We start from the raw sequence: 24,634 nt of genomic DNA, 5'->3' as shown, positions 1-24,634 counted from the left end.
TTGTGGGCTTCTTTCATGGAACCAGGAGACACATTCTCCCCTATTTATTACATATGGAGCTCTGGCCCTCAAGTCCTGTTCATGCTCCCAGCTCTATTTTCCTATATTAGAGGGCCCAGCATTCCAGCCTTCTATTAATCACTGCCTTTCAAACTATATTCTTTAGCAGCAGTTCCCAATCCTGGCTAAAAATTAGCATTGCCTGTGCAGCTTTTTATTAACAACAGACTTACCAGACATACCCATGGGGATTCTGATTCAGGAAGTCTAGCATGGATCCAGAAATCCATCACATTAAAATTCACCAGGTGATGCAGTAGGATTTAGGAACTACTCAAGAGCCCTAGGCTTTAAGGGGTGGGAGCTCACGTGGCGGAGTAAGGCGGAGGCCCAGTGAATGTGTTCTTGGTCTGCTACTTCTGCTTGAATTCAAGCAGCTCTGCTTTTGTCTGTTTTATACAGCAGAGTCTGGATGAGATTTAATTTGAAGAGAAAGGCTGTTCTACTTAAGGAAAAAAATGTGAAAATCACCGCTTTATTTAAGATTTTCAAACTTTTGAGATTTTAAGATGTTCACATTTTTTTACACATTTTTTTGAATCAATAAATATGAAGAACTGTGAAAGCATTCTAAAATACATAATATATAAAGGTTAATTCTGTTAGACTCTTTAGAGTCTTTAGAATCCTTAGAACCTTTAGAACATAAGTTCAGTTAGTGCAGAGAATAAATCCTATTTTACTTCAATGTGGTTCCTATTCGTCAATGTCATTATGTCAATGCCAAATGTAGAATGACATCCTCAAGATGAATCTCTTAATAAAGACATTATCACCACCATGATCTACAAAGAGTATACAATCTGTCTACTTTCTGAATCCATTGTCTACAACTCCTCCCCTCACGGACCTCACTCCAACCACCCTGGCCTCCTTACTACTCCTTGAACAATTCAAGTGTGCTTCCACTCGGGGCCTTTGTAGTTAAAGTTCTCTCTGACTTACATATTCTTCCTACATAGGACTGTATGGTCTGCTCCACCGCCCCCCTTCATCAGACCTCTGTTTAAGTGTCTTTTCAGAGTGGATTTCACTGATCCCCTTTCCATCCCATCCAAAGTACCATGCTCCCCCATGTCACTGTGTATTTGCCTACCTGCTTTCTTGCTCTGTTACCTTCATAGTACTTATTATCCCATGACACGCAATGTGTTTCTAAATTTGCCAGTTCTCTCTTTTCCTTCCAAAACCAGAACATAACCTCCGAAAGAGCAGAGATTTTGTCTGCTGGCCTCCCTCTGTAATCTTAGGACCTAGAACAGTGGCTGGCACAAACTTTAGGGGCTCAGACATTTTTGGATGAAAGAAAAAAATGTCTCTTCAATAAATTAATTAATCCTTAGAAAGCTAAAATCCAGCTTTATGCAATGGAAAGACTGATTCCTTTATTTGGATGTTTCTTTAAAATGACAGTGTAACTAAATGATTTTATATGACACACTGAAAGCCTCTGACGAGCTTTATATTAAGTGAAAATGGCATGTGCTGACTGATTTCCAGAAATGTGCATAATTTCTGCTCCAGCCTCAGTTTCCTCTCTTCCTACATGGCCACATCCACTAGCACTTCACTATATCACAACTTCTACATTCTATGTATGGGGCCCAGGCTCTCTCCTACATTTAGTCCATCTAAGTACCTGCAGTGGTATCTCCACTTGAATAGACTGCCACGATTTTTAACTTAAAATGCCTTCAAGTGAATTATCTAGCTTCTGTAGAAACCGACTTCTTTCCCTAATTATCCCATTTCTGTTAGTAAAACAATCATTCTTCTTGCAGCACCTTTAGGAGGCAGATTTGATGAGTGTCTTTCCTCTGTCCTGCACATCAAATCTGTCATCATGTTCTGCAACTTCTTTCTTCAAAATGTCTCTTTGATCCTCCCATTTCTTAGTCCATGGCCTATTTTTTTTCACTCCATACCTTGCTCATGTTTTTATCCTTTCTTTACATTTATTTTCCCTCCTTCCCTCCCAAAAATCCAACTTATTTCGTGGATCTTTACTAATAGTACCCCTTTGAGTTTTTTTTTTCTTTGCTATCTGGTGACAATGTCACAGCTTGGCAATACCTCTTTAATTGTGTCATTATGCCAATTTTATTTTCTCAGCTAGATTGCATGGCTTAGAGAGGAAAAAATATTTTTATTAGTTTTCCTAGTATATACCACAGTGGTTGACACATAGAAAACACGATTAAAGAAAATGTTTTTATTTTCCTAAAAGCTTTTTCCCTAAACTAATAGGAAAATACTATCACTAGACACTACAGAATTATCTACATTCAATTTGACAAAATTTGTGAGATAACTGGTTATTTGCTTATTAGCATGTAAAAGGTGAAACAAATGAAGCAATATGCATATAACCTTAAAACTCTTGCAAAGAAGCTACCAAGATGATTGAACAGTACTGAAGCTGGGTGACGGGTGATACAGGCTCATTATATTATTCTCTCTACTTGTGTGTGTTTGAATTTTTCTTTTCATAAAATGTTGAAGAAGGGGGAAGGGGTGCACTATAAACAAACCAGAAATACTCATATGAGTAAACCCGTATTAATACACTATATGGACTACAGAAAAAAGAAGGATCAACAGTGCTACTAGCATAAAAAATAAACTGTAGCACAAACACATTATGCAATATTCTCAATTATCTGAATCTTGCTCTTCAGTGGGTGTCTACATACTCTAGGGACCAGGCATAGTTCTTACCACTCCTATAGTTACACAAATTTTCCTACTGAAACCAACAGGGGTTTTGAAAGTATTAGTAATGCTCCAATTTTTAATAATTCCATCTGTTTATAAAGTAAGAAATAGAACATTTCAGAATCAAAATCCCCAAAGTCTTATTATAATTTTTAATAAAAGAAAATAGCATGAATTCAAAACTTACAGTCTTAACATCATTTTCATGATGAAAGATATACTCAAACAAAGCCTATGAAGAAAAAAAAAAACACCAAAAGTACATTAGATTTTATTTTTAACAAAAGCACTCTATTGTTATATCAAAATTCAAAGACCATTTTGACAGCAGCTGATTTGAACCAAAATAACAAGGTACTCTAAAAGTGCCTTTATAAGTAAAAGGTCTATCCATCATTTTTTACAATCACCATTTTAAAATACAGTGATTTATGCCTGATTCCTGTATTTATAGAATACAAACTGGAAAACTCAAATAACTAAACAGTGTTTTTGTATTATACATACTATTTTATTAGAAAGGGACAAATGAAAACATCAACTATGGGATTATCCTAAAACAGATTTAGCCCATTATTTTACACACTCTACGTATATATGGTATTGATAATGACACTTTAGATATGGAGAAAATTTAGAAGTTTCTTCTGAAACAAAGTAGAGCTTAAGTGTAAAGTGGGATGTGTAGATGACTCTGATGTGCAACTAGGTCTGGGAACCATTATTTTAATACTTCTCTCAACTCATCTGAATAAATAAGCATCTACTGAATCCCCATTGGTGGTATCACGTTTGTCCATAGAGCCATTATTGTACACTTGCAAAGAGGCCAGCATTTCAAGATTATTACCAGAGAAAACTTAAAAGGCAACCAAAGAAAGAAAAAAGAAACTAGGACAAGGCCCTTCTTTTAGAAACTGCACCTAACTCTCCATTGGTTCTGTTATAAAGAAGAAAAGTCAAGAGTGCAGTTACCATTGCTGTGAAAAGGAGTAACCATAGACAACTCAAGCAATTATTATTCGAAATGAGTCCTGATGAGTAAAGGCGAATTGGAAACCAAAGACAGAAAAACCGGGCATTATTTCTACAACACGCTAAAAAAAAGAAAAAAAAAAAAAGCACAAAATCTAGTTGTTTATTTATTTATTTTTTTAATTTTTATTTATTTATGATAGTCACAGAGAGAGAGAGAGAGAGAGGCAGAGACACAGGCAGAGGGAGAAGCAGGCTCCATGCACTGGGAGCCCGACGTGGGATTCAATCCCAGGTCTCCAGGATTGCGCCCTGGGCCAAAGGCAGGCGCCAAACCGCTGTGCCACCCAGGGATCCCTCTAGTTCAGTTTAAATCTATGAACACACACACACAAAAAAAATCTATGAACATATACTATATCTGTCCTGGAAGCATCTTAGTTTGAGGGAGATGCCTTCATGGACTGCACTCCCTAGATAGAAAACAGCAATGTGGGGGTGCCTGGGTGGTGCAGTCAGTTAAGTGACCAACTCTTGGTTTCAGCTCAGTCATGATCTCAGGATCATGAGATCGAGCCCCACATCAGGCTCCACATTGAGTGCCGAGTCTGCTTAAGTTTCTCTCTCTCCCTCTTCCTCTGTTCCTCACCCCTAAAGTTCTCTCTCTAAAATAAATAAATCTTTAAAAAAAGAAAAAAAAAAAAGAGAGAGAGAGAGAAAACACCAATGATACCAGCTAAATGGCCTAAAAGGCAGGAGTTCCATATATTCCATAGGAGTTGCTGTGAATACTCTATTCTTATGAAGGTAAGGGAAATAAATGTAGCTTTATAATTCTGCTAAATGAAGTTGACCAGATTGCTGTTAAATAAGAAATTAAGAAAAAATGTCATCAGTGTTATTATAGGCTAATTCTCTATCAACTGACATTTCTTTCTCTGATTTTAATTTCAAGTCTGTATGGCTAGCATCCATTCTTATATTCCCTAGTGTTTGACACTTAGTAAATATGTAAAACGCCATTAGAACCAAGGTTCAGAATGAGCTCATTTCATGTATAGAATTCAGAGATTACAGCTACAAACCTGGACTAGGCTTAGACCAGTTTTAGCATCAGCTAAATGCTCATATTTCTGAATTATTCCAAGTTCAACTCCAAGTTTATCTATACACTGGACAGATCATGGACCTCTCAGTCTCTCTCTCTTACCACACATATACACACTTATTTTCACTCTTTCTCTTTAATTTAAAGGAGCATATAATCTTTCTTTTAAGGTTTATTTATTTATTTTTAGTTTTATTTATTTATTCATGAGAGACACACAGAGAGAGAGGCAGAGACACAGGCAGAGGGAGAAGCAGGCTCCATGCAGGGAGCCTGACATAGGACTCGATCCTGGAACTCCAGGATCATGCCCTGGGCTGAAGGCAGCACTAAACCACGCTGAGCCACCCGGGCTGCCCAAGATTTATTTATTTTGAGAGAAAGAGAGAGTACATGAGTGGGAGGAGGGACAGAATCTTCAAGCGGACTCCCCACTGAGCACAGGGCCCAATGTAGGGCTAGATCTTATGACCCTGAGATCATGACCTGAACCAAAACTAAGAACTGGACACTTAAATGACTGAGCCACCCAGGTGCCAAGCACCTAGTCTTTGAGTACTTAGAATTATTAATGTAATTCTCAATAAGGATCACTCAAGCCAGTAGGTGATATTGAGATGCCTGCCTAATTACTAATTAGAAGTACTTATTTTTTAATCTTCCTTTTGACAATCCTAAAATTCTACAAGAATAGAAAATTATTTTTCTGAGAACAATCCAAGATGAAAAAGGAAAACACACACTGATGCAGTGATGACCTTCTAAGCTTCTTTCCACAAAGATGATGCTGCATATCTGTTTTATTTGTTACAAAATGCTGTTCCTTTATCAACAGTAGCCAAACAATAGAGACAGCCTAAATGTCCACTGACTGATGAATGAATAAGAAAGATGTGGTATACATATATAATGGAATATTCCTCAGTCATCAGAAAGAATGAAATCTTGCCATTTGCAATGACATGGATGGAGCTACAGAGTATTATGCTATGTGAAACAAGTCAGTCAGAGAAAAACAAATACCATATGATCTCATATGTAGAATTTAAGAAAGAAAACAAATGAGCATATGGGAAGCGGGAAAGAAAAAAAGAGAAAGGGAAACAAATCATAAGAGACTCTTAATGATAAAGAACAATCTGAGGGTTGATGGAGTGAAGGGTGGTTGGGGATAGGCTAGATGGGTGATGGGGATTAAGGAGGGCACCTGTTGGGATGAGAACTGGGTGTTGTATGTAAGCGATGAATCACTGAATTCTATTCCAGAAACCAATATTGCACTGTATGTTAACTAACTTGAATTTAAAATTTTTTTAAATTGCTGTTCTTTATTAGAGGAAAAACAATTTCCTAAAATAATGGTATATACGCTTTATTTCTGACTGACTTTTAAGAGGAATTTTATATAGTAAACATTTCCATTTCAATCAAGACATAGCCTTTCCTTCACAAGTTTTCTCTATTTCCTAGAATGTTGTTATAATACATCTAACATGACTTCAAAACATAAAATCATTTTAAGTACATACCTTTGCCAATTTAGGTTTCTGAGCATATTTTGTTAAATTTAGTCTAGATAAATTTATAAAAGGTCCATCCGGACTTGTAAGCATGGAAGCCTATAGGAGAAAAACACAGAACAAGAAATCGAAATCTGAAACTTCCTCTTGAAACATAAATTGAGTTAAATGAGCATAAAAATTACAAAGAAAACATAAGTAAAAAGAATCACCTGTAAAAAATCTTCCATATAACTTTCCACTATAACAAACAGCAAAAAAATGATATCACGTAAAGCTACTTTGCTAATACAAAACTATGGGAAGGCTGACAGAACTCACCGTTCCCAGCCTGACAAATCTTCCAGATGAGCTGGTGATAGGGCGAGCTGTGTAGGCAGTTCTGGGTGTTCTAATAGCCTGTTCCATAGTGCCAGGCCTTCCACTCTGTGTGCCAGGTCTAAGGAAACCTGTAATGGGTCTTCCAGCTTGAGTGATTGGCCTGTGGAAGGTGTACATTGTGATAATACAAAAAAAAAAGATCGATAAAGGAAGATTCTCATACAGTCTGGTCAATATTTAATGACAAAAAGTATGAAACAGATGTAAATACCTGATAGCTGGACTAGGCCCTCCTGTCTGATTAGTTCCAGGGAGTTTCAAAGATGTTCCAGGGCCTGTGAGATGAGATGGCAAATTCAATTAATATGAGTTATTAATCTTTAAAAACTGTCAGCTAATGTAATTTTTAGGAATGTGCTGGCCTAGTGAAAAGAACATCAATAACAGGAATTGTATTTTATGGAAATGTGTTTGAGACGGATATTTATTGAATATCTATCATGTTATCTGATGTAATCACATGTAATCTTCAAACAAAGTCTATAAGGTAGTAGTATTCACCCATTTAGCAAAGGCCTAAAGGGTTAGGTAAAGATGTCAACCTGTTAGTAGAGCTGAAGTTCAAACTCAAGGCTAGAAAGCTCCAAAGCACCAAAAAACAGTTCTATACTCATAGTTTATTCCTGCTACAATATCTAGAATTTAGATATTTTAACTCCAAAAGAGCAAAATGATGGGGAAAAAAGACATTTTTAACATGAACCATATTTATTTTTTTTCCTCAATTTCCATTTGAAGCTCTAAAAGTTATCTTTCAAAACATGTAAGTGACTGATAGCTGTTGTAACTATCAAATACAGCAAGACCACTGTATGTCATGATCATCACGAAATACCATTTGTGCCAGCACATCCAGAGGCCAGGGACCGGGCCTCTATGGCAATCCCGACAGGCCTTCACAGGCCGGCATATCACTCCATCACCTCACATCACACATTAGAGCAAATCACCTTCAATTAGTACAGTGAAGTGATGTTTTCCAATGATCATTTCTTTAAAAAATCCTTTTAGAACACTTCTGTTTTTTTGGATGCTTCCTGTGTTTTGACTCTCAGATAAACAATCTTCTGATATGTTTAGATAAGTAGTTCAGCTAGAATGCATTTTAAATATAAAACATTTTCAAATGTATAATATAGATTTTATTGATATTGCTTTTATACAACAATCTCACATCTTAAGTTTAAGATAATATAATTGAATTGGGGAAGGAAAGTCTTTGTACTATATGGCAGGATAGAGACCATATACTCAATACAACATTTTTTCATGTATATAATGTCTTATGTTTATTTTATATACAAATAGTATTCTTCCTTCTAGTGGCATTTCATTGACTTAATGGAAAAGCCAGTACTTACGTGGAACTTGAGCAATAGCATTTTCATCCAGCATCATTTCTGCAATTCCTTCCTGATTTACATCAGTTTCATCTACGTATACCATTTCAGTTAGTGCTCGTGCCTTTAAAATCCAAGCTGCCTAGAAGCATGGATAAAATAAAGCACATATTACGGAATATTAGAAGTACTGCCTACGGAAGGTTTATTATTGTCTAACTTTTTATTAGGCATGTTTATATTTAGTGCATTATTCTAATGTAAAGTGCTATGTCAAGAAACTAATACAAGAAGGCATGGTCATTACTAATCAAGGAACACCCATCTGATCAATTACTAGTAAATAAAAGTGTAGTAATCACCTGGCAGGCTTCTAACATGCCTTTTTATAAGTAAAAGAAGATCTCTAGAGAAAATTTCACTGGAATAATAATTGGAAACAATAAAGCTATGGCCACCATGCTCTTTCTGCCTTCCTCCTTCAGGACCAGAAGCCCATCATGAAGACTTCCCTGATGGTTTACCTCTAAACATACTTCCCTCTTGTCTTTCTCACAGAGTATTCTCTTTACACTTCTATTCTATGTACTCACCATATCCAAGAAACTCTGTAAGTATTGGGCATAGGTTAGCCCTCCCTTCCCCAGAACACAGGCCTTTTTACCTTGTTCAGTTCTGAATTTTCCATAACACCTATGGCTTTGGCACACGTTAGGTATTCAAAAAATGTTGAATTGAACTAAGATCAGTTTCTCCCAATTCCCAATAACTAATCAACACAATCTTGGTTGCTCTGTGATCTAGCCAGTAGAGAACCTGCTAGAAAGTGGGGGGGGGGGGGGGGGGATGGAAGAGGTAATTAAGGAATCCAGAAAATATCAGCTTTGCTTTACCTTGAGAAATTAGACATCAAGGTGAGCACAGTTAAAAATCTTGTTAAACATTCAAAATGGCTTTATCAGAAATGTTTACGTTTCTGCTTCACTACAGAATAGAAACAGAGAACAATAAAGCTTGGTGTCCTGTGGAGGATTTGGGGAGAAGGCAACTCTTGAGCAGCAGCATAGAACTGACTTTGTTCCTCACAGAACAGAGGAAGTAGCAGCTAGGGAAACCTGTTGGGGGCTGGGGGGTGCAGGTAGGGCTCACCATACTAGGGATCTGGCTGTGAAGCAGGCTGAAGGAAGGCAAAGGGACTGAGAAAGGAACAGATGAGAGCTACAGAGGTCCAAAAAGTCCTCACGTAAAGAACCCGAGATGCATTCACTCAGTCAGTCATATCTATTGAGCACCTCCTAGTTACATGGCACTGGGCTAGGTTCTGAAAAGGAAACATGAGAAGATTAAAACTTGGATCCTAATTTCCCTGAACACATCACTTATTGAATTAAATGACAAGGCAAAGTAGTGCATGATAGGTGACCGGTGAGTGGTACAGAAAATAATTTTATAGGAATTAAAACTATCCTTTCATGGGCTAAAATACTGGAGTGCATATATAAGACAAAAAATTAAAGGCAAAAAGAAAAATATTTGTGCTTTCACTTTTATGGGAAATAAAGAAGGCTGCCTTCATAGCATACTTAGGTTCCCAAAATGAAATTATATTTGGTTAGATGACTGGGGTTTTTAGCTTTTGTTTTCCGGGTAAGAATTACCAGATTCTCATCAGATAACATAATAAAATGTTTCAACTGTGTGGATTTAACACAACTGAATGAGCAGAACACAGAATCAAAGAATTAATTTGTTTAAAAAAAATCAATTCCAATTGGAACTGCATCTAACTGTGGGAGCCACTAAAGTGTGGAAACAATTGGAGGTTTTCAATCATCAAAGATCAGGAAGGCTGGCAGATCTATACAAGTATGCTAAAGGGCCAGGGAAGTCATCCCTGGCTTGAACTAATGGTTTAATGTAACTTCAAAGATGGAGATAAGTAATCCCGATTTATCTTGAGTCCCCACAGCTCTTACTGCCCTTCAAGGATCTGATGGCTTTCATTTCTCGAAAGGGTGTTCCTTGTTCAGCAGTCTGGTGGACAGGAGAGACTGCAGTAATTTCTTTGAAACAGTAAAGCAGGATATGGGCTCTGCGGGGTCACTCCCATATTACCAGAGAGCACCTACTACATGTAGGTCCTGGGAATAGAGATGAGCAAGCCACAGCTCTTCTAGCTCACACAAATTTCAGTGTTGTTAGGAAAAGCACAAAAATAAAAGCCTGGAGCATGCTATGGGAAGACAGGGCACCCAGCTGTCTGGAGGTGAAGGAAGGGTAGAAGTGGCCAAGACTAGAAAGTGTGTGGTAGGCAAAGCAAATGAGAGGAGGGCAGGCTAGCTTGAAGGCTCATGGCATGTTTGGCAAATCCATAACAGTTGAGTATGGTTGAATTGAGTTCAGCTGAGGCATCAGTCAGAGAAGAATGCTGGAGAAAAACCAAAGAGCTGGGACCCCTGGGGGGTTCAGTCGGTTAGGTGTCTGCCTTTGGCTCAGGTCATGATCCTGGAGTCTGGGGACAGAGCCCTGCATCAGGGTCCCTGCTTGGCAGAGAAGCCTGCTTCTCCCTCTGTTCCTCACCTGCTCGTGCTCACTCTCTCTCAAATAAATAAATAAAATCTTAAGAAAAAAGCAAAGGACTGATGAAGGACCCTCTTTGCCAGAGTGAAGTATATGGTCTTTCACCCTGATGAGGAGGAGCTAACGAAGCTTCAAAACTATGACTAGTCCTAGTTAAATCGACTTTCTAAAAGCCAAGTTTTTACTATTACATTTATATAGTTGGGCATTAATTATCCCTGCACATGTCTTTTTAACAATTTGCATGTACCTACTGTTATAGTCCGCTCCATCATGCTTCTTGACATCCATCTGCCAACTAACCTCTCAAATATTAAGAACGTGCAACTGTAATAGTAGGCTAAACAAAAGTAAATCCGCTGTTCCCTCCCCATCAAATGAATAAATGCTTCACACTGTTTTAAAAATGTTATTCCATAAGAATTCACTTTTTCAAAATGGTAAATAGGTCTATATTTATTTCCATTTCTAGAATCTAAGTCTTCAGAAGTAGAAATAATGGTGGGAAGATGAAATCTACTCAAACCATTATTTAATTTTAAATTTCATCAGTATTTGAGAATATTAATCTTCCTGATTTACCTTCGGTCCTAACAAAAATGACCTTGAAAATCACATATCACTGCTTGATTAAACATCAGATTGTATTCAAAGAACTGCTCTTGGCAATGTGAACAATTCTTAGGATTTTAATGAAAACAGCAGATGGGGCTTTGGCTTTTTAAAAAAATTAAAAATTTTATTTTGGAAACAAGCCAAGTATGTTTTACAGCCCTAAAATCCTGTTTAAATTAAAAAAAAAAAAAGGTTCAAAACTAATCAGTGATTAAAGTAAAATGCACAGTGGATGAGGCCAAACTGCCCCCTAAATCTGAATAAAAATAAAAATATAAATTGGTGTAATCAGATATCTTTAAGTTGTTACTAAATGACATGGTCATGCAGTAAATACATTTGAACATCTATCCATTGGAAGTACTGTGAAATCAACAAAAATCATAGAAGTGTAGGAACTTTTCTAAAGGGAAACAAACCCATAGATTCTCTCAATCTAAGTCATCATCATGTCAAGTATTTCCTTCTTTATCTTTGAGACATAATCCTATCTCATTCACCTACTAAGGCAGTCTAAAAGACATTATTCTTGAGGCAATAATATCAAGAAAATAACACTTTCCTTGTACTACTACCTTCTGTGAGGTTGATTCAATTTTAGTTATGAAAATAAACATACAGAAAGGTAAAAACTCTAGTGACTGAGCAAAACATGTTTAAATTGTCCTATTCATTTGAGGCCAATGGTTTAAGACATAAAAGAAACAATTTTGCTAGGTTATTATTAGAATAAGGCCACCAAAGAACAGTGTGTCATTTGACACTGCCTGCTGTACAAAAATGAAAAGTTAGGAACAAAATATTGAATTGTTATTGTAAAGCCTCATTTATTTTGAAGTTGTAAAAATGTGCAAAAGAGGAAGGAAAAATGTCTGAATAATGAGCTCAAAAGAATCCTGTCAGACTTGTTCCTTTTTATTCTTTTAGATCACTATCCGGTGGATAATTCAGTCTACAGTAATAGAACAGGAAAGTAATACTAAATACAGGTCCTTCATTAAGTCCCGGAGCTGGCTGGAAACTTTCAAATGCCATTTACAATGTTTAAAGCCTATCAACAATGCAAATTATTGGGATCCCTGGGTGGCACAGTGGTTTGGCGCCTGCCTTTGGCCCAGGGCACGATCCCGGAGATCCGGGATCGAATCCCACGTCAGGCTCCCGGTGCATGGAGCCTGCTTCTCCCTCTGCCTGTGTCTCTGCCTCTCTCTCTCTCACTGTGTGCCTATCATGAATAAATAAAAATTTTAAAAAAAAATGCAAATTATTGGTGTTTTAATTTTAACAAAATCTTCCAAAATTAGTGAAAACAAAAAGCACATTACTTAACTCTATTTATAATTTAGGTCCTTCTCAAACAAACTGTACATATATTATACAAAAAAGTTTTGTACCATCTCTCAATATGGAAATCATGATTATGAACCCTGCAGACAGGTTTCTTTAAAATCCTTCTAAAGAAGAGTGCTACATTTTAAACTATTTCCAGTGCTTGTTTAATACCACGCAGACCTCTATCAGAGTACTTTGTATCTTGCTTTCTTCTAAAAAGGTTGGATGATTACTCATATGAACCACATATGAGGTTCCAATTATTTACCTAAAAACCACTGTTAGAATTCTCTCTTATGTGGCAGGGCAAACACCTAGCAGTATTTAAGCTCTCTGATTTATAGCATTTTCATCCCTTGTCCTTATTCCCAGACTTACTGGAAACCCTCTTGGGTTAAAAGCTTCACTGGCTGGTGTGTCCCCCCAACCACACCTCCTCTCCTTGGGCTCCTTCCAGAGTCAGTGTGTCTTATCCAGTTAGCAGGTCTCTCTGGCTGCCTCCCATCTCTAGCCACGATGATTTGTTGGTTGTGGCTATCTGGTCAAAGTCCCTTCCTTTCATCCTCGCGATGGCAGATACCACCCTCTCTCACCAAGCCCTTTCTGAGCAGAGTTGGCCTACTCTTTACTCAACACATACTGTTCTACCCATCACAGTCTTTTTGGACACTTGGGGCTCTGCTGACTTCTCAACTCCCTTTCTACACTCCTGGTCCCTTGCCTCCTTCTCTTTTTCTCTCATCCTCTGGTCAATATCGGTCATCTCTATTTAAGTTCCAAGTCTTAAGACTACAAAGACATGGGATGCCTGTCTTTGTAGTCTCAGTGGTTGAGCGTCTGCCTTTGCCTCAGGGCATGATCCTGCAGTCCTGGGATCGAGTCCCACATCAGGCTCCCTGCATGGAGACTGCTTCTCCCTCTCCCTATGTCTTTGCCCCTCTCCCTCTCTCTCTCTCTCTCTCTCTGCCTTTCATGAATAAATAAATAAAACCTTTTTTAAAAAAGACTACAAAGACATAAACATAGCCATAAAAATATTAGAAATATAATACTTTAGGTAAAAAGGTACAGAATGTGGGAGAGATGGCTAATTATCTAACAGCATTAACAGATATGCAGCAAGTTTTCTAATCTAGGAACAAGTAAGCAATTGGCATTATATATAGTATTCTCTAAACTAAAGGTTGCAGCTAAACCTTTACCTGAGACACTGGAAATTCAGGATCTGGTTCCTGGAAAGCATTAAGAAGGTAGTAAACATTTTTAAGAAATACAGTTTCTAAAATAAAGTCTTAGTGACTAATTAGGTATTTGTAAGTGGATTCAAACTCATTCAATAAAAATCCAAATATTAACTTTAATCTTTCTCCACAAGTGCTCTCAAGAGTTCTGCATATACTAATACTAATATTGGTATTAGTGTAAAACTCACATAGGCTGAAGAGGGCTGAATTTTCTACGAGCAGAAAATTCTAATTACTCTAACCTCATTTAAACCACAGAAAAGTTATCTTAACTACTTGTTTAATGAAGACACAAAATTCCAGGAGTTACAAATAATTTTACAACTATACTAAGGAAACATTGCTTTGTATTCAAAAATAAGTTCATGGTGGTTAAAATATTCAGACTTTAATCGCTTGGGAAGGAGGAAGAAAATCCACAGGCTATAAACCCTCCTACTCCACATAAATATAACAGGATTAGTAGCTGAAGATAAAAAATTAATTCTGACTGTAATATACTCTGAGAAATGTTTATAAATATACTATGTCATATACATTAGTGTCAAGTGCTAATAAACTCAGGGTTTTTTCTGTCCAAATAGAAATCCATTGGGGAAAAAAAATCAGACTTATAACAAATTTATTTACAAAACATCTACACTTCTATATCTACAGTTAGCAACCTGTGTTGAACATTTAATCGGCAGCATGTTTTATTAGGAAGCTACTAAGAAACAAAAAAGGGAAAGGAAAAAGAAAAAAAAAAAAAGATCCTTCCTTGCTTGCTTTCTACAGCTCTAAAATCCAAGGAGAATACTCTAAATGTTTAAAAAAAAAAAAAAAAAAAACTATATTATGTGTGCGAGCAATGTGTGAGCCATCTGGTCACCACGCAAGGATAAGCAATTTCTGTAGCATGACACATAGTAGGAACATGAGTGGCAGAGTAAGCTAGGCTAGAAAAGTGAAGGCCCAAGGGGGTGGGATTTAGAGAATATTTGGCAAGCAGCTGAACCAAACACAGAACAGTAACTAAGAATAGAGGGCAACCGGAGGTTTTCAATGCCAATGGGCATACTTAGACATATTGATACAGGCAATGAGATGGCAGAAGAAATAATCCTTTCTGGTCTTTCTTCTATTCATCTGTATACATATCTGTATGACCCATTATCTCATTTGAGTCTCGTAACAACCACCAGAGGGAGGCAGGTCAGTGTTTGTATCCATTTGACAGATAAACCAGTTCAGAGGTCATGTAATTTGCTCAAGGTCACACAGAGAAGCCAGAGCTCAGAGCTCTTTCTTGCCAGTGCACCTTGGAGATTAAAAAAAAAAAAATGAGTTGGAAATAATAAGACAGAATTGAAGCATAAAGTGTAAGAGAAGTACAAGGTAAAGTGCATACAGAAAGGGAAGAAAACATTTACCAGAGGTGACTGCAGACAATACCTGAAAAGGAAAACAAGACAGGTATAAGAGCCAGAAGCCTCTGATAGTAAGTAAAAGCTGGACGGCTGTTATCCTCCCAAGGGCAGGAAGATGCTTCCAGTGGCCCCAACTCAAACCACCAGCTCAATCTTGGTGTTCTGTTCAGTGATAAAGGTCCTGGTGCCCCATATGGATCTTCCGCCCCACAGGAACACATCTGTGATTGACCACGCCGGTAAAGAGCATGTGGGGAAATGACGCGCAATGAGAAGGTCAGAGAAGGCAATGAGAGGCCTAGAGGATGAAAGGTGGAGAGACAGGTGAGGTTGCTTAGATGGAAGGAGAAAGGCAAAACCAGGGGTGAGGCAGAGAACTTGTTAGTTGTGCAGAATATCCCTGACACCCTTGGCACCTCAATGGGTCTGAAAACATTCTAAGAGAAAGGGACAGAATTATATAAATTGCAATACAACATATCAAATGGTATCTTCAAATTAAGGGCCAGTGATAGATGACTTAAAGGGAGAGGAGAAAAATGGAATTCCTGGGAGATAAGAACGGACTCAGAGGAAAGGGAAGATTATTCTGGAAATTACTGAGTACCAGGGATTGGTGAAATATATTCAGCATCCCTTCATCAGCAATTTTACTAAACACCTTATTCACAGGTGCTTTCCAGATTATCAACAATCCTTTCAGAAAAGTATCAATGACAGTATCCTACATGCAAATATCTCCAGCTCTGTAGAGACAATAGCAGCTAACATTTGTGATCACTTAGCATATATTAATGAACTTAGCACTCATGACAACCCTTTGACGTAGGCATATTATCATCTCCATTTTACAGATGAGAAAACTCTGAGATCAAGGTGGCCAGGCAGTACTTGAATCTCGGCACTCTGGGCCAAGAGCCTGCATTTTGCTGAGTATGTGAGATCACAACCAGTCATGGAAGCAGACTGCTATACAGTGTGGGAGACCAAGGCCCGTATGGTTGGTCTGGAGATCGATCGATCAGGACTAAGAAGAAGAGTCAGGATGTTTTAATTTAGAGATAGGTAAAATCTTTTTTTTTTTTTTTTTAATCACTGAGACTTTCACCTTGGAGTCTCTCCATTATAGTCTGTTATCTAAATTAATCCACCCAAATAGGGAACCATAAATTAGTTTCATTTGGTCTAGCAGATTATTTCCATGGGCATCAACACAGCTGAGCAGAAAGCACCAAGCCTAACGGCACCTAGTGGCTCAGTCAGTTAAGTGTCCAACTCTTGATTTTGGCTCAAGTCATGATCCCAGGGTTGTGAGATCAAGCCTCGCATCAGACTCCACACTAGGCGTGGAACCTGTGTAAGATTCTCTCTCCCTCGGCGCCCCCTTACCCTGCTCTCTCTCTCTCTCTTTCCCTCCCTTAAAAATTTTTTTTTTTTTTTTTAAAGGAAGCACCAGGCCTACCCCTAGAGTCAGAAGAACTGGGCTTGATCCTCAGGGAGCCACTTAGCTGCATGACCTTGAACAAATCACACAACCTCTACAACCTAGTCCTCCTCTCAAATTGGACGAATAGTGTTTATAGGATAGTCTTAAAAATAAAGCCTTACATTTTTAAGAATATTTCATAATTTTCAGAATCCTTTCACATAATGCTATCACAGTTAATGAAGTGTAAAGTGCTATCACTTTCAATAAGAAGTATTAGTCACATAGAATTTCTTTGTGACTAATTTCTTTGTGTAAAAACAATTATATAATGAACAGCAAAGCACCAAAGTCCCCTTACTTCCCTTTTCAGAACCCAGAACTAACTCCCAGTCATGGCACATCAAATTAAGACTTCCCTTTGATTCTCTTTCAAAGTCAGTGAGTGAGAGGACAAGGAGTACAGTGACACTGCCTAAAACCAGAAAATACTCATTAGCATCAGCTTCAATTCACATCAGTTTGCTTCCTTCCTTCCTCTCCAGGGTAAGGCTTTCTCTCTTAGGTTGTTGCTATTACTTAAGGGAATCATATCTCTAGATAATTCTGAATGTGACTTCTTAATTGCCACCAATACTTACTCTGGCTAATGAGTCTGACCTGACTCTGCTCTGAAACTTATTCAAAAGTTAGCAGTAACAAGAAGGGCAAAAAAGATAAGAGAACAGAGAAATGGATGCATGTCAGAAGGTTTAGGAAGATCTAGAGACCAAGTAGCCAAGTAGGAATGTAATCCGTATAATTCATTAGGAATACAAATTCATAAAATGAAATGCTCCACAGAGTATAGAATCAAAAGATTAATTTTGGCTGCATCTCCATGGCCCCAACGAGGAAGTACATTAGATAATCATACAGAAAGATGGTTTTGCTTTTGTTTTTATTTTTTTGCTGGGAGCACCAGATCGTCTCAATCAACTACTAAGATGTAGCTCACTGAGGACCCCCGGTTCCATGTCTTTCCTCTAAGCCAGTGGCTTTCAGACTTTTCTCCATCTTCAAACCGTTTACAGTAATAATCCTCTCTTCTCTGGAACATCTCTCATTATAAGCAGAGATTGGGGAGAATATGAATTCCCATTATAGGGAATCCCAACACTCCCACTCCCAGAATCACTGATTTTAATACTTTGAAAATCTATCAGAAATCTACCCTGCAATAAAAGCATATTTTTAAAAACCTCACTGCCTGAAAAACCTGCATGTTTTACGGACTATTTTTAATTATCATGGAGCTAAAAAATTGGGGCTGGTTTTAAAGCCAAGCAACTGACATATGGAACGCAAAGAAGAGTAATCAGATTAAGCAACTAATCAGGATGATGGACATGAGCTGTAAAAGCAAGCATTCCCTCTAGGTCACATTGCTGTGTGGAAGGAAGACTGTTTTTGCATTTCTCCCTTTTATGTCTTACAACTCACAACCACTTTTTCAATCACAACTTAAAGAACACTTTGAAAAAAGACAACGCCTCTCTACAAATTTCTTGTTCTTACTGTATTTTATCAAACAGGGAAGCTACAATAAATTAACCAGTTATCCTCCTTTCTTTCTTCTCAAGAGATCAGAACCTTAATGTCATGCTTACAGACCCTGCCCTTTTATTTCTTGATATTCTGCATCTGGGAAAAACAGTTCACAATCTGTCTTCTTCAAGAACCTTTCCCCATTCCCAAATACCATGTTATTACAGTCAAGCTACCCTTCAGTCCTTTTGTGTCCAAATAAAAATGCATTACTCTAAGTATACCTCCCTAACCAACCTAACTACCCTGACTTTGGCAAGAATCAAAATTAAATAAGACCCAGATGTCCCAAAGGAAAGTACAAAGCACAACTTAAATAGTTTTGATGATAGTATACCAAAACTGTCTCTTAAAGGAGAAATAAATATAGAAGAAATAGTCTCAGAGGTAGACTCACATCAGCCAAAATGGGTACTCTGAGAAGCTCCCTGGACCAGCTTAAAGAAAGAGTAACAAATAACAAGTCACTTTAGAGAGGTTCTCCTCACCTGGAACAAAAATAAGAAAAACCCAAAGTGAAAAATAACATCTAAAACAAAAGCTATTTATGTCTTGGGGTGGAGGGGGGAGGGGGAAAGCAAAAATGAATCCATTTGGCACACAAAAAAAAAAATTTTAACTTTCTTGCTCTTCCATGTGTACAGGTACTGCTTCAAAGTCATTCATTTGTCCTAAAATCAGTTTGGTGACACGGGAATGGTAATTCAAAGAGCTGTGGGGGAAAAGTACTCTAAAATGTAGAAGTCTCAAAAAAATAATAGCCCATGAGGTTAAAGGTGCATGTGAAGATAAATCAGCTAACTGCAGAGCTGAGGACCATCTGCTTCTGCTCTGATCACATTTCTGTTAGCTTTTCATAGATTGGTAGTCTCTCCATCATTTAACTTCCTCCACTGAAACAATGAGAGCATCATAAGAAATGCCAATCATGATAACTACTATCAGAAACACTCCCCTGGAGGAATCCAAGAAGAATTTTCTTAACTGATTAAAAAATAGTAAGATGCACACCATGTTAACTTGCTACATTTATTTATTGTAATATGATTGCCATTATGGCGATAGTTAGCACCCCATCACATAATTATTCCTATTTTGTGGTGAGAATACTAAAAACAGAAACAAAAACAAAACAAAAAAACTGACCTTCAAATCAAGAAATGAGTTAAGAATATCCATAATGCAATTATATTTATTTAAAAAGGTAAATATATGTTTAGGAACCTATGGGGATGGAAAGACAAAGGTTATCAGGCAACCGAGATGGATAAAGAAGATGTGGTATATATGTACGATGGAATATTACACAACCATAAAAAAGAATGAGAGCTTGTCATTGGCAATAACATGGGTGGACCCTAGAAGGTGTTATGCTAAGTGAAATAAGTCAGAGAGAAAAAGACAAATACCATATGATTTCATTTAAAACAAAACAAGCAAAAAGCAGAAATAGACTCAAATACAGAGAACAAAATGATGGTTGCCAGAGAGAAGGAGTGCAGGGAGTGGGTAAAATGGGTGACAGGGAGTGTGAGATACAGGCTTCTAGTTGCAAAATGAATAAGTCATGGGAATAACAGGTACAAGCACAGGGAATATGGTCAATGATATTGTAATACCATGATACAGTGACAGATGGTAGCTACATTTGGGGTGACCATAGGATAGAACAGAGAAGTTGAATCACTATATACTACACCCGAAACTAATGCAACATTGTGTATCAACCATAGTCAAATTTAAAAAATAAAAATACTTAAAAAATAAGAGCACATAGTAGAAAAGCACAATGTTTAAGGGTTGAGTCAAAAAATAACTAACATAAGTGAACGCTATAAACTTTTCAGCCCTATCCAGCTATCAAATCCCAGTTTGTTAAGGTAACGTCAAGTTAAATATCTATTCCTGACAAAATACTGCTCATAGTTTGGGCAATATACAGTTCCTACTTAAATAAACGAACTCACCAAAACAAATCAAAAGGATTAGAAAGGAAAAGAAAATCGTGAATTTCTTCTAGATCGGGTACTGATTCTCCCAGGCCTACTCTGATATTTATAGGAGCTGAAGATATCAACCCCTGCTCATAACAAGAAAATACTAACAAAGAACCACATTTTTTTAATGTCTATGGTATTAGACATTAACTATGTATCACATTGTAGACTATTATTTCAAATCTATAACAAAAAGGCTGGGACCTAACAAGACCTAATACCCTAATGATCTTATCCATGTCAAATGGTTAACCAAGGACAAGAGCAATATTTCCCAATATAAATCTCTTTTTCTTCATTATCATTATCAAAATCACAGTTCCACCAAACATACTTTGTAACAAGTCTTTAATCTGTCAAGAGGGCCCAAAAGGCCTAATGAGAACTGTACAAGAAACCAAACAAAATAACCCAAGCCCTTACCTTATTTAGCTGCTAATTCAGGAGTTGGAGACAAAGTCCTCCATCTGTTTATTTTACTCTTCCTAGATAAAAAATGGAGCAAGATCTCCTCTACAGCCCTATCTTAACCGCTCATGAAAACACGGCTACTTTGCCCATGCACTTTCCAAAATGGTATCTCTCAAAAAGAAAAAAAAAAAAAATGGTATCTCTCCAAGACAATAAGGGAGATATCTGTCCATTGGCCCCTAAAAAAGGCACCAGAGATCACGTAAGTTTCAGAATACTGTCTTAATCAAAATTAGGTAGGTTTCCTTCTTTCAGAACTTTCCAGAGCCTTCAATCCCAGTACATAAATATGTCAAAATTCTTTACCATTTAGCTAAAATCTTGAGAAAGGTACAGTAGATAGGAAAATGTACTAGGAAAAGTTGAGAAACACACTGTTTTGAAAAATGTGGCTACATGGGGGCCAGAGAGGCGCACAGTATAAACAAAGCGATAAACAAAGCGAATGGGTTTACAACTTTGTAACTTTGGACAAATTACTTCACCTTGTGCCCCTGTGCTCTCAATCTGTAAAATGGGGGAGATAGTACCAACTTCCTAAAATAGCTGAGAATTAAATAAGATGACTTATAAAACCCTCTGAACCAAGCCTTACAGAGTAAATACCCAATAAATGTTAGCTACTTTTTTTTAATTACCTACTTTGCAAGGTTATTCTAAGCATAGAAATACATGTTAATTGACACAACTTATGCCTGGCAAGGAATAAGCACTCAACAAAAGGCCATTTAATTGAACAAATATAAAATCCCGATCACAGTGCCTAGCGCAAACTAAACCTGAATTCACAGCATAGTACTGTACTGAATGTGCTATGATTGTGTTATTAAGATTATAGGATCTTAACCATTAATAAAAACAGTGCTGCTTTGCCTGTAACAACATTTCCCCCATGAGACTACATATCCCTAGTATAATAACAATGAAGATAGTTGACCCATGACCGACCTCTATAAAAAAGTCATCAGTGGTCAAATAAGTCTCAGAACTACAGTATTAATCAAAATTAGGCAAACTTAAGTGCCTTTGCTTCAGAACTCAGAGCCTTTACTACAAATCTTGAATCTCTAGGTAGGGAATATACAGTTCCCAAATGCATTGAATGAGGAAACTTCCTTTCACTGAGCAGCTCTTGGGACTATTGCTCTGTGGAACACAGAATGGAAACTACCCTAAATCAATGGAAAAATGGAAACAGTATATAAAGTACTTGCAAACCATTGTGCCTACAATGTCTGGTACATCATAGGGTTTTAACAAACTTCTATTATACAAATGTGAAGGGGTCAATATATTTTAACGGTTCCCAGACATATTTGATTGTGGAATCTTTTTGTTTGTTTGTTTTTGTGTTTTTGTTTTTGAGCAGCATCTGTGGGATTACTGTGCCAAAAAAAACACATTTAGAAAAATGCTTCTCTGGGCACCTGGGTGGCTCAGTCGGTTAAGCCACTGACTCTTGATTTTGGCTGGGGTCATGGTGAGTGTTCTGGGAGCCAGCTGAGCATCGGGCGCCCCCCTCAGCAGGGCATCTGCTTGAGGATTCTCTCTACCCCTCCCCCCACACCCAAGCTGTCTCTTTCTTTCTCAAAAATAAATAAATCCTGTAAAAAAAAAAAAAAAAAAAAAAAAAAAAAAAAGCTTCTCTATGGAAACACAGTTCTGTTAACTAACATGAACCAACATACAAGAATCTAGTTTAGTATTCCCATATAATGTGGACTGTTCTAGGATTGTTCTATCCATCTGAAAGTTAAAATGTTCACCTCAACAGGTTATCCTCCATCCATTTGCTGGGAACTAAGGCAGAGCCTAGTAACAGTGTTCACACATATGCCTCCACTTATGTGACTCCCTCAATTTCCCTTTTTTTTTTCTAACATCTCCAAGGGAACACCACTAGAGGAAAAAGCTGGGAAACCAGCTTTTACTAGAAACACTGACCAACTGCCACAGCTCTGCTCCTATTTCTCCTTCTCCTCTTTGCCTCTTCCATCCAGGAACTACCTGCCACTGGAGTATATGACCATTCTCTATCTGCATTTAGTATCTCACTTCATCTTATTACTGTAGCACAATAAGAGTTTAAGTTCTCTTAAAACCATTGTCATCATCCCCTCTTTGGGGGGAGGGTGTGCTTTTCCCCCATCCCTCGCTCCTAATAGTAAATGTATCTCTTCCCCTCCTAGACTGTCATTTCTCTACCTTGTATTATTCGCCTCAAATTGCACTCCTACCCCACAATCAAAGCTCTTGGACGACAACCTTCACATGGAGTGGAAAGATCCCAACGTTGGACCACCACCCCCACCCCCACCCCCACCCCAAAATAAGGCAGCTATTTCAACAAGAGGTGAGAAGTTACACATCTGTGTTTACACATCATTGCTTTTAGAGCAATGACGAGATTGCTCTAAAAACAATGAGAGCTGCGTGCTGAGAGCTCACCAGGCAGCGAGCTTCAGAGTCCATCCATATGCAAGTACACATCAATCATCAAAGTTCTGCACCAAAGTTAAAATTCGGGACTTTTTAAGTGTTCCTTTAAGGACCCCGTGAAGGGAAGGAAGCTGCTGGAGCTTGAGGAGGGGGCGGTCCCGGCACAGCCCTGGAGGGTCCCCCCGGGGTGGGGGGGGAGGGGGACGCACCCACAGGGACGAGCCGGCCACGGGGGCTGGGGGTCTCGCTCCTGATGCGGCGTCGCTGGGCCTGCCTCCCCGGAGCCACCACCCGGCGGCCTGTGGGCTCCCCCTCCCCGACAGTGCCTCTGCCCTCGCTGGGACCCACAGGCCCGACGGGGCCCGGCCGGTACCTGGTCGTAAGGGGACTTCTCCAGCATCTGCGTGCACAGATCTGCGCAGAGCTGGAACTTCCTGCGCCTAAAATAGCTCCAGGCCAGGAGCAGCGGCTCCATCTCCGAGCCCATGGCGGCCGACGGCGGCCCGCGGAGGATCGAGGGGCGGGGGGACCGGGGGCAGCCGGGGGCGCGGACCCGGGGCGGGGGGGGGGGCCGGAGAGGGCGGGGTCGAGGAGCCGGAGGCGTCCAGCTCTGCCCGGCAACTCGCCGCGGCGGGGGCCTTGCCGAGAGGTGCCCGCATCGCGCCTTAGAACAGGAAAAAAAGAAAACCCCAAGCTGGAGCAGAACTCAGCTGCGAGGCTTGCCAGACCTTGGCTGCAAAACGTGTGTACCTTTAAGGGATCCGTTTTTCATTAATTTCGAGACGAAGGCACCGTACGCTACGGTGGGCTAAATTAGGAGGGAGTGACTTAGACACCTCTGACCGGGGTCCTCCACTCGGGCAAGGGAGGAGCGTTGCCTAGCAGCCGAACGCTCCGCTGTTTTGCTGGTCCCAGGAAGGTCCCGGGAGCTGATCCTTTAAAAAGAGTCACTGTCCTGCTTTTCCCATGCACGCATTCTTTTTTTTTTTAATTTTATTTATTTATTTATGATAGTCACAGAGAGAGAGAGAGAGAGGCAGAGACACAGGCAGAGGGAGAAGCAGGCTCCATGCACCGGGAGCCTGAGGTGGGATTCGATTCCGGGTCTCCAGGATCGCGCCCTGGGCCAAAGGCAGGCGCCAAACCGCTGCGCCACCCAGGGATCCCTTTTTTTTTTTTTTTTAATTGGAGTTCGATTTGCCAACCTATAGCATAACACCCAGTGCTCATCCCAAGTGCCCCCCTCAGTGCCCATCCCCCGGTCACCCCAACCCTCCTACCCACCTCCCCTTCCACTACCCCTTTTTCGTTTCCCAGAGTTAGGTGTCTCTCATGTTTTGTCACCCTCACTGATATTTTCACTCATTTTCTCTCCTTTCCCTTTATTCCCTCTCTTTAATTTTTATATTCCCCAAATGAATGAATTCTTGCCCCT

The 24,634-nt window shown here is 38.9% G+C and overlaps 1 protein-coding gene across 6 annotated transcripts in view; it reads right to left on the bottom strand.

Annotated features, from left to right (window-relative positions):
• Positions 1-24,634, bottom strand: part of TTC8 (tetratricopeptide repeat domain 8) — a 204,525-nt gene that overhangs the window by 29,617 nt on the left and 150,274 nt on the right. The window contains exons 1-8 of one of the 6 annotated variants that reach the window (XM_025443116.3): positions 23,573-23,695; positions 15,283-15,304; positions 13,829-13,858; positions 8,121-8,241; positions 6,971-7,034; positions 6,700-6,859; positions 6,388-6,477; positions 2,963-3,007 (exon numbers count right to left, since the gene is read on the bottom strand). The exons of 1 other annotated variant lie outside the window; for it this stretch is intronic. In XM_025443116.3, the coding sequence (XP_025298901.1) occupies positions 2,963-3,007; positions 6,388-6,477; positions 6,700-6,859; positions 6,971-7,034; positions 8,121-8,205 (444 nt within the window). In that variant the 5' untranslated portion in view covers positions 8,206-8,241; positions 13,829-13,858; positions 15,283-15,304; positions 23,573-23,695. Of the gene's footprint in view, positions 1-2,962; positions 3,008-6,387; positions 6,478-6,699; positions 6,860-6,970; positions 7,035-8,120; positions 8,242-9,248; positions 9,416-13,828; positions 13,859-15,282; positions 15,305-18,689; positions 18,781-23,572; positions 23,742-24,634 lie in introns of those variants that run through there. 4 more of the 6 variants (XM_025443112.3, XM_025443115.3, XM_025443113.3 and 1 more) reach the window with 4 other exon arrangements.

The sequence above is a fragment of the Canis lupus genome, chromosome 8 (assembly GCF_003254725.2).
Source record: "Canis lupus dingo isolate Sandy chromosome 8, ASM325472v2, whole genome shotgun sequence".
Lineage (NCBI taxonomy): Eukaryota > Metazoa > Chordata > Mammalia > Carnivora > Canidae > Canis > Canis lupus.
The sequence above is the reverse complement of the archived record's forward strand: the minus strand, read 5'-3'. Positions and strand labels throughout refer to the sequence as shown.